The sequence below is a fragment of the Petromyzon marinus genome, chromosome 27 (genome assembly GCF_048934315.1).
Source record: "Petromyzon marinus isolate PM22_M1 ecotype Great Lakes invasive population chromosome 27, UKy_Petmar_22M1.pri1.0, whole genome shotgun sequence".
NCBI lineage: Eukaryota > Metazoa > Chordata > Hyperoartia > Petromyzontiformes > Petromyzontidae > Petromyzon > Petromyzon marinus.
The window spans coordinates 2,506,354-2,519,718 of NC_133693.1; the positions used below are offsets into that span (position 1 = coordinate 2,506,354).

Consider the following 13,365-nt stretch of genomic DNA (forward strand, 5'->3'; position numbering starts at 1 on the left):
CACGTACGAGGGGGTGGCATTCAACAGCTGCCATTTGTTGTCCACCTCACAGCCCCGGTGGTGAACCCATTCAAACTGCTGGGTGGACAGAGGCAGGGGTACATTTAATAAAGCCTGCACCATCGTTGTGGCATCCAATTAAGTGGAGTAACACACTTTAGTCGTCGGTTAAGCATACACGAGGTGACACGCAACACAAGGCAGCCTCAATCGAAATGCACAATCCATCTGCTGCACCCCAGGGATGGCACCAAGAGAACTGGTTAGGATCTGACAGAGAGAGACAGCCTCCAGGGAGCTGAATATTTTAAACACACAGCCACCGAAGGATTACTCCAAACCTTATTTAAACCTATTCTCGGTGTCACTTAATCCTCCATATGTCATTGTACATAGGTATGACACATATGGCCAGTTCCGCAATTTCACGTGCATATTTTTAGACACTTTAAAGATGTGAGTAATCATTGGTGTAATTGTAAAGCGGATTTCAACTTGGGCAGAGTAAATCACCATTTGGGACTGCAATTCATATGGAAATAAGCTGCATATAAGAGTCTAAAAACGTGATGACGGTCGCTTACATTATACATCAGAATTATAAAAGCCTCTGCTGAATCAGTGTAGATTACCCTGCTGTGATGTCTTTAACTGAAACTGAAAAGTACACAGCGGCATGGGAAGGTGTGCGCTTGGAACTCTGCCGAGAGACGCGTGGATTGGATAACATCCCCAAGATAGAGACATCACGTTGACGGAAAATTTTAAGAATCTCGTTGACTGTTAACAAAAGGAAGTGGGCTTAGGCCGGACGCGTCATGGCCACAAGAAATTACGGCCAGCGGTGGAAACGAGCAACGATGTCTAGGCCTGATATTTTTTTAATGTTTTTAGGTAACCTAAATATTGGAAACAAATCTTTTGTGCACAGACACGCACATGTTAAGGCCCCAGCATCATCATCATTGTCGTGTCTATACATAGACTTTTTAATGCACATTTTTCCATATAGCATAAATCATACGTAATGCTTTTGTTACAATCATTCACAGGTCCAAATTTGTGCTGAATAGCTAAATTTCATTTATGCACATAATTACATTACTTCCAATTATTAAGTTCGATGTCTGCAAACGCGCTCGTATAACCTGCTCTCGTCCCCGTTATTTGTCATTAAAACATTTGAATTCCAGCAATGGCGGAGCCAGGATTTTCAGGTAGGGGGGGCAACCCCTCCAACAATGAAAAATGATAGAGGAGTTGTTAGTAAGCAGTTGTTAGTAAGTAATGAGTTGTTAGTAAGTAATGAGTTGTTAGTAAGTAATGAGTTGTTAGTAAGGACTTGTCCCTTGCTTTATATTCGACGCGTGTGCGGCGAAGGCACAGACATCAATCGAGGGTCGAATTCGAACCGCGTTGTGTGATCGGCATCGCGCTCGCTGAAGGTGTTGATGCCTTCAGGGAAGTCATAAACTGTAGACGCAACTGCTCACAATTCTGTGAGTCACTTGCAACTGCTATGAGATGATAGAACTATTGTCCTATCATCTCATAGAGTCCCTGGCATGTAATAATATGCTACACAGTGGCAGTGGGGGTCGCAAAATGCCGATTTTCGATCGGATCATTTGGGGGGGGGGGGGCACGTGCCACCCCCCCTCCCCCCCCACTGGCTCAGCCATTAAATTCCAGTATATTTTTTGTATATTTTGCGTAAAACTCTGACATTCTGAGTGTTTACCAGTCAAACAAGATGAACACCATCATCTGGCCTACCTTGCGGACGCTGCTGTACCACGATCTGCTTTTGCGCTCTCTGTGTGCGGTGCTGTGAAGCCGCCGTTTCTTTTTGCAAGAGAGCAAGCGGTGTGAGGGGGCTCTGCTGTGCTCCTGGCCACGTGGGATCACGGGCCGGTGGCCCGTGATCTGTGCGCGTTGCCTAGGCCCCTGGAAGTGCGGCAGAGGCGCTCGGTACCTGCACGCTCAGGTGAGTCTTGAGCCAGGTGAGGTAGAAGCCGAGGTCACTCCCCTGCAGGAGCTCGCGGCTCATGATGGCCAGGCGAGCCACAACGCGCGCAGCCTGCCCACGCGCAACAGAGACAGGGAATATATTGATGCGGGAAATAAAAATGGTTTCATTTTCAATCGAGTGCCCCCACTACGTCGCGGCGTCTCAGGGAGCTTTGCACGCCAGAAGCGACCTCCATTCGCACCGCATCTCAAACGTTTTAAAGGGCACCTCCGGAAGCAGCTGACCCCGCGCGACCCGAGGTGACTCGGAGCCTGACCAGCAAACGGGGCATTGATCTGTCAATGTGATGGCGATGATTGCCACGGGTAATCCAATTTTGAGTCATTTGCGGTGTAATTTTTTTTTTATTTGAGGAAGAGCACAAATTTGACAAATTTTATTCAAGGCTCCGGCAACACAACGGTCCACTCATTTCGAATTGCATCTTTCACGTCCACTGTGAAGCGGACGTCGTGTATTTTTACAGTTCAGACAAACTGCAGTAATCACCAGGGCGGCCTGCCTGATTCGAACCGCAAACCCTCTGTAAACAAGCAACAAACGCGCTACCGCCATCCGAGATCTGCAGGCTGCTGGGGCAGGTGCCGTTCGCAAGCGCCTAGGGTGGATATCAACAGCACCACATCCGGCTGCCTTTGTCTGCCAGGTACCGATGTGTACACACCACACCTAGGGGAGGCCCAAGACTAGTTGGGCCACCCACTCTATCACCCACTCGACCGTTGAGCCACTCAATCGACCGCTGAGCCGACAACGTTTACTGATCATGTTTCCTAGAAACAGCTGTTGGGAAAAAAATATTCCTGGTAACATGCTTCCTTGCGTAGACTGGGCTTTAGCCTCAAGGGTCTTCCCAGTGTGGACTCGGCGTGCCGGAGATTCAGGTGGCCTCGTGCTCGATTTACAAATCGCAGCATTCGTGCTCATTATTCCGCTGCAAAGGCCAGAAAGAGAATTCGTTCAATTTAAAGCCAATTGCATCGTGGCATGTTAGCTCAACTAATTTTATTTTGTGAGTGGACAATTGAGTAAAACTAGCATAGGAACGAGTTATTTGTTGACACTGTTGCGTTGGCAGCGGTGCACAGGCACAATGTACAAACAATACAACTCAACAAACTCTTCAAAAGCACTGCCTTAAAATAAAAAATATATTATCTGCGACAATGCAGGCAATAGTCCTTCTGAATGGCAAATAAACAGAGGACTGAGAGACCGAGTTAATCAGGGTTGGAGACAGCAGCAGACGCGTTCCTGAAATGTGCCACGCAATGCGAAAACGCGATCAGGGAAAACAATTTCCCCAACAAAAAATCATGTGAAAGGTGAGGGGTGGAGGTGTGACGGGGTGGAGTTATCGGGGTGTGGAAGAATTCCAATCAACGCTCAAGAAAGTAGCTCGTCGTCGACTGCTCAGAAACCACGTTATTACGGTGTACGTTATAGCGTTATAACGGTGCGCGTTATAACGTTATAATGATGCGCGTTATATCTTCATTACGGTGTGCGTTAAAACGTTATAATGGGGCGCGGTATACTTTTATAACGGTGTGCGGTATAGCGTTATAATGGTGCTCGTTCCGCGTTGTGTGAAAAGTGGTCCCCAAGAGAAGAAGCGTGTGAACGCCACGCGTTAAGCGAGGACTCACTATAGCAACTATTGCGCATTGAAAATTTTTGGAACTGCTCTTTGTGTTTTAGTTTGTTGCCCTTCCCCCCACACCTGCAATTAGCACGGTTGGCTACCGTGCGGTGCGAACAAAAATTTCAAGGTGCATACATGATACTCATTTGAAAATGTTGCCGGCACAGTGGACTGTGGGAAGGTTTGTTATTAACTGGTCTACATCCCTGAGGCAGAGAGAGAGAGCAGACCCAGCAGTATCCGTTATTGTTCATCGCCACCATCTTCATCATCAATCACGCAGCCTCAGTCGTCTCATTACCGCCATGATCTGCTTGTTTAAAGTGTGACAAATCTTTCTCTCGCTCAGCCAAAGCCCTTTGGGTGCTATTTTGTAAAATCAAGAGCGTGCATCTCGAGGTATAATGGATGCCTTCAGCTGCCTTGAATAACGTTGTGCTTTGGGATCGCGTTTTGTCATTCACAGCTACACCCCAACAGCCTTCTCACTGAACACACATTAATTACAATTTGGGATGGAATTAACACATCAATTCATGTCGAATAATTCACAAGAGTATCGTGAAGTTAAACAGAACAATCCAGTGACTCCACGCCCCTCCTCGGCCTGATGGCAGTACAGTTTCTTAACGTTATTTTGCAATTTAACCTCTCGTTGACCTTTGCCTTCACACAAAAAAACCCTACATAGCGATCGATAACACTGCCTTAAATTAAAAAAATATATATCCAACAGGCGATATTGTTTGGCCGTGGGCCTTCTTCGTGGATAGAGGCCAGAGAGACGGCGGGGGTAATTAGAGCCGGGGACTGCACTTAACACCATAGGGTCTGATGCGAATTCACTTTAAATTAATATATTGTTTCATGTTTACTGATGACCAGTTATTAAATAGGCTTATGGATCATTCCCAATTAATAGCTGATGAATAACGCACTAACCCTTCTGTAATCAAAACGTATTACGAAATAAAATTAATTGTATTAAAAGTACAATTTTAATAGGTTGTTGACATTGCATTATGGGAAGATTCGTTCTCGTGAGGCCAAATTACAACGCACTTACAAATGCATTCTTAGGCCCTATTAACATTTCAAAGGGACGGGTTGACTTGTCCTATATCAATCTAGATTTGAAGTTTTCGTGACTGCAGGAGCTGATATTCCTGAGAAATAAAATGTGAGGAGGTACGTACAGTATATATGAAGCTAAATCGTATGAACGGACTCTGAAAAAGGATAAGGGTTGTCTAGCACTCAATAATAAAGATATGTTTGAAGCGAAGGCGTCCATTCAGTCCCACCGGCTGAGCGGTTCTCAATTTTCTGGTCTCATTCACCCCAGAGGTCGAGAAGAGGCCACGCACAGACGCCACGGAGACTGTAGCCTCCCCGCTGTCGAGGAATCGAGCCACTGGTGTGCGGACTCAACGTCTGCACGGCGAGCTGACCCAAGATTTTCATTCAAATCCCTCGCCGAGGCGTTTACCAATTGTCTCCAATGTAGTGGGAGGCCACAGCGTCCGCACGCGATGTAATGTGCCAGGTCGATCGAGGTGCTTGTCGACCTACGACGGTGCGTCAGATGATGCTCTGCGCTGTTGTTACGCTCGTGTCGGCGGATGTGTTTAATGGGTTGTTTCTTTGGTTGTTGTTAATTGTGCTTGTGCACCACCTTTACCAAGCGCAGCAGCAGCTTCACGAAATAGTGTCTTTGCTCTCACCACACCTCCACACTCTTGGAAAAATCAGATGAGCTAAGAAGCTCTTATTCACAGATGTCCCGTAGGGGCGGGTCAGAACGGTACGCCCCTCCACAAAGTGGAGGTTGCTCTATGAATTACCTCGACCCCACCATGGGAATGTGGAATTTCCACCACCGTCGCAGGACTGAAAAACGGGGAAATGAGTGCCGTCTCAATGGTCATTTGATCAGGAAATAACTTTGATCTTTTAAATTGCAACAACAACACAAGAACTAAATTGCATACAAACTCCTCGCAGCGCTACTGTGGCCCATCGCGTGGTGATCGTCATGCGGTAACGTGTTCGGCGCTCATTGCAAAATGGTCACAAAAAGGTTAAAGTCCAAACGAGGTCGTGCTGGCTAACACTTGCTTCCGTCTGGTCCACAGCGACGTTAAAAATCCGGTTTACGTCGCAAGCCCATTGGGCCGGCATCAATGATCTAACTTTTTGTAAACGTGAAGCACGACTTACAAGTTACAGCCCCCCCCATCAATTTAACCATGCAGATTATGTCCGCGAAACATACTTGCTAAAATAATGAGGCAAGAACCAAATGTGCCCTTCTGTACACGGGCACACGAAAGTGGAGGTCTGTTTTACGTTAACGTGTTGTGACATCTAAGAGAGTGACCCGTGGACTCTGCGGGTTTCTGCAGCGCTGCGCCTCGTGTTTGTAAGGGACAGCAACCAGTCGACCCTGGTTGCTTTTGCGTGACAACAATCACCGGCACCTCGACACTCTCAGCACTACGCCGCTGGTGCAAAGGATTTTGTAAGCCATTCAACACGAGCCCGACTGGCCGTGCAGGTTACACGGTGCTGCGATGATCCATCAGTGTTTGGAGTCATGCTGCCCACACCGATGGGGTTAAGATGTAAACATTGGCAAAATAATTCAAAGAGGTCGTTCTTATTGATGTGTCTTCCAGTTTTGTGTTTCTTACCACCCTTAGTAGATTAAACTTTCGGAAACATCGACTGCCCAAGCTCAGCATTAATACCAATTAGAAGTTCAATTATAATTCGTAAATAATGTATGATGCCTTCTCATATATACTGCTGTATAAAGGCCCAATCCCAAACCACTCTAAAAACGAAACAAATTTTTAATTTATAAAGTCTGGCCCACTGAGCTATATAGCTCTTTTTGAGACGCGACCTGGTCACAAATGATAGCTCAACGAAGTGGCTTATCGCGTGCAAATTTAAAGCAGCCGCATACTGGAAACGCATGTTTCTAAATGTGGAGGTAAATACCGGAGGACCCGGAGAAAAATCCACGCGATCACAGGGAGAACATGCGACCTCCAAGTATACAGCAGACGTCAGGTTCAGGGTCGAACCAACGACCTCCTGTACACCAGGCGAAGTAGTTAACATCTTGCCACCGTGGGGTCCCACTCCCCCTCCAAAAAATGTCAGTAATTGGGATTTTTTTCAGCAAACTTCACTATGCTGATCAGTGTGGGAGGGTGCGCAGGGGGTGGCTCAGAACTAAATCGACGTCGCTCACGAGCGAGCAACGTGGCCGGGATTCGAACTCTGGTCACTGGGTTCATCGAGCCAAGCGCGAACCCTCCTGAAAACGAGTAGCGAGACTCTGTGAAGCTTTCCTGGCTAAACAAGTGCAATAGTAATAATTCATAATAACCACTGTGGCACTACTGCACCCCAAATCATATTCATCTTCGTCATCATCCAGGCTCTATCCACTACTAGATGAAGGCCATCCCCAGCCGTCGCAATCTCTCATGGCCTCGCGCAGCAAAACAAATCCCATCTGGCCACTTACAGATGTTTATTTGTGGCATAGAGCTTTCTGCTATTATATGGAAAAAAATATATACCCCATTAATTAATGAATTGGCTTTTTATTGCACATACAGAGATACACTAAGTGAAATAAAATAGCTCAGATATTACACATCAACATTTAAGGGGGTATATGCGCGCCTTTCTAATCAATGTTTGCTACTGCTCTTAGTGATTTCACAAGTCCCGTAAACAAATAACTAACGGGCTGCATGTGCGAGCATGAGCGCATTAAATAACCGTAGCCCTCGGTGGGAATGGCGTTTCCATTAATGCAGGATAAATCCTGGTGAAACTACTTCAATCAGCGCCGTGGCAATGCGCGGGATAACAAACGTGTTCAAACGGAGAACATTACATTCACGTCAAAGGCGACTCGAACTCAAAAATTATAAAGCGGCAGCAGCGGGGGGATTTTCACGGCTGCGCGATGGAACCAGCACGTATGGGGAATCTGGCCGGATCAAATCAGCATTTGTGTGGACGAAGTTCAATCATGGGGGTCTACTCGGCGAACAAAAATTACCAAAACAAACTGCAACCCGAGATGGCGCGTGGCGTTATAGACGCGGCATGAACGCAATTCGAGAAAGGGCGACTGGGCCCTCACTCGAGACAGCCCCTCTAAAGGGCATTTGGTCTACTCTTCAACGATGGTCAGACGTCTCGGAGGTTTGGTGAGGCAACCCACTCTCTATTCCGATCGCCCGTGAGCTAACTGTGTCGAACCCAGAATCAGAATATTTATTTATACCGGAGGAATCCAATGAGCTTTTAAGCTCTTTTCTACAGATGACCAGTAGAGGCATGGGGTCAGAACGTTACAAGGACAAAACATAAACACGCGATAGGAGTGCAAATTATAACAAAAGGTAAACAAATCACTAAAACATATGTATGCAAATAAAGCTAAACTATTTTATTTTACCAGCTAAAGCACATTTTTGCCCAGTTTTACTGCCGGGTGGACAGAGGCAATGAGGGCTTGGGGGTGTTTAAGAAAGTTGCATCGAATTTGTTTCAACGGGCGAACCGGGAGCTACTCGTGTTCAACAAAGTAAGCGGGTCAACACAGGAGGCTGCAGAAATTATGGCAATTAATTATTTTGACAGGGGGGGTGGGTGGGTGGGGATCGGGGGGGGGCGATGCTGGTTTTGTAATTTGCGCGTGGAATTCGCTGCCAGGTAGAAGAGGGCGCGCTGGGGTGGGTGGGTGGGTGGGGGGCTCAGGCTCCAAGCCGCTCTCCTCCGACTCGCCCGATGCGATCCGTGAACCCGCTGCGCGGCGTCAATTCGCACGCTTCAACAAACATCCCCTTCTCGGCCAAAGCGCATCCCTGCTCTCCCACACAGGTTCCTTACGGGCATGCCAAGTCGTCGGGCAGAACGTTGATGAGAAGGGAAGATAAAAATCGTGCCTACGCAGGGATTTATGTAATGCTTCCCAATGCGTGTTTGTCCTAGGAACTATTTATGTTCTTTTTTTATCACATTAATTTTTTAAAAGCATTAATGTACATGTTTTTTTATTTTTTGCAACGTTGATGTCTTTGTCTTTGGTTTGTGTTGCAGCTGCTTCTGTGCTGGCCGAACGCGATCATCCGTGTAACAAATCAAATAATCTCAAACGCAATTTAAAAATGTTGACTTAAAACTTTCGTGACTACAGGAATTCATATCCTTTGGTTCTTTCGGTAAATTCACGTAGATATAAAAATAAAATTTAGCGAATAAAAATAATTAAAATTAAATAATAAAGTGAATAAACATACATTATTTTTAAAAGGTACGAAGGTGCAGCCTCGGAATATGTTGCTCACGCCACTGCTGGGAGAAGAGCCTCCACCAGAGGGAGCTCTTGAGGGCCCCTCTAAGAAGGGATTTAACCGACTCTTCCACCGGAAAGATGTCTTGGAAGGAAGAGGTGGGAGGACTAACACCGAGGTTATCAATGGGCAATAACAGTGTCACCTTGCGAGCCGCACAACGAGACAATGCCACCGAGTGCGTGACGTGTGATGTCACGAAAATGCCATCGTGAGGAAGGACAGGCGATCACGTGACATCCATCGCCGCCTTGTCCACCAAAGACGATCCCTTTCAGCGTTGGTTTCATCTGCAAGTTTCTGGGCAAACCCTTTTATCATAATTGGTCTGTTTACTCTCGGGTAAGTTGCTATTAGCAACAGAACTTCGTCCTTAAAAACAAAACCAAAAACATTCACACGAGGTCATCTTTGCAAGAGCATTATCGCGTCCCCGCCGTTACAGACAGAGCTGGGCGCGCAAGACAGCAGGCGGTGCCCGGACCGCACGGGGCTCTCCGCTCCGAGCTGAGCTATTGGTGGCGCGCACACGGAGTGCACTTCCCAAAAACGCATTTACAAATGTTACATCTGCGGGGCAGAGCTAATTCTGTTTATTTATGTGCCGCTTGCTTGCCGGTGACATTTGGAAGAGAGGGTTGAGGGAGGGAGGGAGGGACGGGTGGGGGGCAGAGCCGTGCGGATGATGGAGGTAGTCCATAAATCCTGGCCACATTCTGGTGGTTGGGCAAGGGGGACTCGGCTGACAGATGGAAAAGGGTAATGGATTCCTGTAGCAAGGGCGACCTCCAGCCGGATGTCCACACACACACACACACAAGGGGCACCGTCGTTTTAATCTCTTCGACAAATAAACGGCACATTTACGGAATATCGCCGGATATTTTTTGCCTCTGCAAAACGAACGGTCGGGGGTAGCCAACGACAACAATTTGCCGCGCACTTTGATGCCGAGAGATTACCGCGCCGTGTTTACCGTGAATATTTACATTTCCTTCACGGTCATGATCGGCCACGATCAATCCACTGCCTGTAGATTGTGATTTTTTGTTTAAACCCAGGAATAATGTCCTCCCGTGAGAGGGAAGGACACATTTACATTTTGCTTGGCCGCCCTTCTTCACAACACGCAAGGAGGACATGGCCGTAACAGCCTCGCCTTCACCCAGGCCTGTTCATCCATGATGTAGCAGCCAGCACTATGCTCTATATTCTAATGCGCGGTTATAAAACGTGAACTGGCAGAAAACATCTTGAAATAAAAACCCAATGCAGAACACTGCTGAACAAAAGTCGTTCGACCCAGTGTGGCTTTCTTGGATAAATACCTTATTATTATCGTTATATAACGGTGCTCAGGTTCAGTGCAGCTCTTTAAAGACCCCCTGGGGCTGTCCGGCGAAATTTTTCGTTCGATCGATTTTTTTGTTGCGAAGTGGAGGACGTCTGGAAGCCACGCTGTTGTTCGTTGCCAGAAGGCGAGTGCATGCAAACCAGCAACAATCCAGCAATGCACACTGAACTCGGTGTCAACAGACCATCAGGGAGCTGATCAGGGAGATGATGGTCTCAATGAGGTCACCAATGGTTGCATTAAAAACACCATCGGAGTTAAAATGTGGATAATTTCTCGCTCTGAGAAATCAAAATATCGGGTTTTACTGGGAGGAACTTTTTTAAATAATTCAATCAAATCACCACACCAAACTCAGTTGCTTTTGTACCCACGATAATTTTTCTTTGGCAAGCCAGCATTTTCTGCTGTGCAGTTTTGGAGCGTTTCACTAGATGAATTATTGAAAGGTTCCAGCGCGCAAAATTAAAGCACGAAATTAGTTTTTAAACCTGAGCTGTGACGTGTAATTATAAAAATGCATCACGCACCGCTGCATGGGTTGACGTCACAGTGTGCTTACACGTGCTGGAGGGGTCCAGGTCTCTCATGCCAAGCGGACACCGCCACCCCCCCCCCCCCCCCCCCCTCTAAACGAGTTCCCCCGCAACGCTCCAAAGTAAACACCATGTTTATTCATCAGTTCTCATGCGGACGCTTACCCACGCAAAACCATTGCGATTTAATTTGAATTGAGAATCAAAGGGGATGTGATTGTCCATATCAGATTTCCTCTTTCAAGTCATTCAATTCGCTTCGTAACGAAAATTAAATATCCTCCATTGCTGCGAACTTTTACTGGTAGGAACCTCCTGGTTACTACACCAGCCCACAGGGGATTATTGTGTCCGTCCGTCTTGCATCCAAAAATGGGAGGGGTGGGGCTGGGTGGAGAGGGGAGTGTGGGGAGGGGCTGGGTGGGAGGGCGGGGCTGGGTGGGGCTGGGTGGGGTGGGGCTGGGTGGGGAGGGGAGGGTGGGGAGGGGCTGTGTGGGGAGGGTGGGGAGGAGCTTGGTGGGGAGGGTGTGGAGGGGCTGGGTGGGGGGTGGGAGGGGTGGGGCTGGGTGGGGAGGAGCTGGTCACCCCGTGGTGCCCTTATAAAACTCAACGTTTAACCTACTCACGCCGGCTTGTGCCCGCCCTCACAGTCGGGCATATTTGCGGAATACACCACGTGGTGCCGCCGTTGACCCTGGCCATTGACCGAGCAACCCAACGTTCCTCCCAGCTCCCTCCGCAGGAGAATGTGTAAAGCTCCCGTCTTTACCGCTCCACCCCTCCCTTCGCTTCTTTGTTTACTTCCACACAAACAACCCGCACTTAACGACCTTCCACAACTACAGATACATCGTCATCACGGTTATAAGGCTACATTAGATAATGTTATTGCAGTACGGAAAGGCTGAGGGGTTGAGAGACAAAACCAACGGTGGAAGTGGATACCGAATGAAGGGGAGAGAAGCCGTGATGGTGAGACACCATCACAGAGTTAAAACATATGATGTTGATCATCATGATGTATGCATGTTGAACTTCTTTCGCGCCGTACGCAGCCAAAGGTGCTAATCAGCAGTCACGATCTATCAACTGCTGGATGAAGGCATCCTCAGGCAATCTACACACACGACGCCATTTTGCGGCTTTAAGGTTGGCTGTACTCTCTCAAATCTATGTCCCCCCCCCCCCCCAACCAAAGCCATCCTCTCAATCTATCAGATGGATGCTCTGAAAGTTGTGCTCTGCCCTGGGTCAGCTGTCCGCCTCACGTGATCTATAAGGTAAAGTGTTCTCAAGAAGCCGTTCCAGTCGTGAACGTGAGGCAGATCATCAACTGTGTTTGGGTGACCTGGTATAATGTGATTGAGTGTGTGTGACTGTACGTGAGCACGTGTGTGGGGAGCGGTGGCACTGCGATTGGCACGCTGCACCATCAACCCGGATAAATGTCCTGCCACGGCTCACATCAGTGACAAGGATTTCTGAACCAGTCCTGGGCCTCCCCTACGTAACCTTAGTCTTAAATGAGTGCCTGATTCCGTGTAAACATCAACATTGGGGCGATTAAGGTGGCTTAGGCATGGTGCTGGTTACACCCACCCCTTCATGTACCACTGCCCTTAACACATGCACACTAACAGCACTTTCCCCCAACGATCTATAGAGGCTATACCAGGGATCATAGACCTGTGCCAAGTGAGCGTGGCGCGGGTCACGATGTGCCAGGTTGTCTTTCCACTGCAGAAATGGAGCCGTGATACTGACACCGCAAGCAATTGAACGTATCATTAGCCCCGCCTCTGGCCCTGCTTGGCCCTGAGCCAGATCCAGATGACTCCTCATGAAGTCAGCGTGCCACGGTTTGGTTGCAGGCCTGGCTCGGCAAATAGCCAATGGTAAACCACCTGTACCGTGAGGGCCCTGCTCCAGCTCTGCTCTGTGATGTCAGTGGAAAAGGGCTTATTGTGTTTTTGTAACGGTGTGTGTGCGCGTGCGCATGTTTGTGTATGGGCAGCGGTAGTGCAGCGGTTAACACGATGTGATACGAACCAGGTGACCCAAGTGCGATTCCCACTCACGGCCATCAACACCAGTGACCATGATCCGAACTGGTGCTGGGCCTCCTCTCATAGTTCATAGTTAGGTCATAGTTAATTTATTTGGTATAGCCCTGTGAGCCATTCGGCTCTTGAATCGGGTGCAACCGCAACAAAGAAAAACATGAACAAGAAAACATCTTAAAGTGATTATGTGACTGTGCAAACAGAAAAAAATATCAAAATATTCCTGAAATAGCACCGTACACCAACGCTGTGTGCAAAAATCCCAGTGGGATGCAAGTCAAATGGTCGACTCTAGGTCGACTCAGCCTCAAATGAGTGCCTGGGTGCAGTATGTAAACATCGCCACTG

The 13,365-nt window shown here is 47.8% G+C and overlaps 1 protein-coding gene across 2 annotated transcripts in view; it reads right to left on the minus strand.

The window, feature by feature from the left end:
* LOC116946645 (V-type proton ATPase subunit H-like) overlaps positions 1 to 13,365 on the minus strand; it is a 115,061-nt gene that overhangs the window by 80,616 nt on the left and 21,080 nt on the right. For both annotated transcript variants that reach the window (XM_032961764.2, XM_032961763.2), the window contains exon 6: positions 1,976 to 2,080. In XM_032961764.2, coding sequence (XP_032817655.1) covers positions 1,976 to 2,080 — 105 coding nt within the window. The remainder of the gene's footprint in view (positions 1 to 1,975; positions 2,081 to 13,365) is intronic.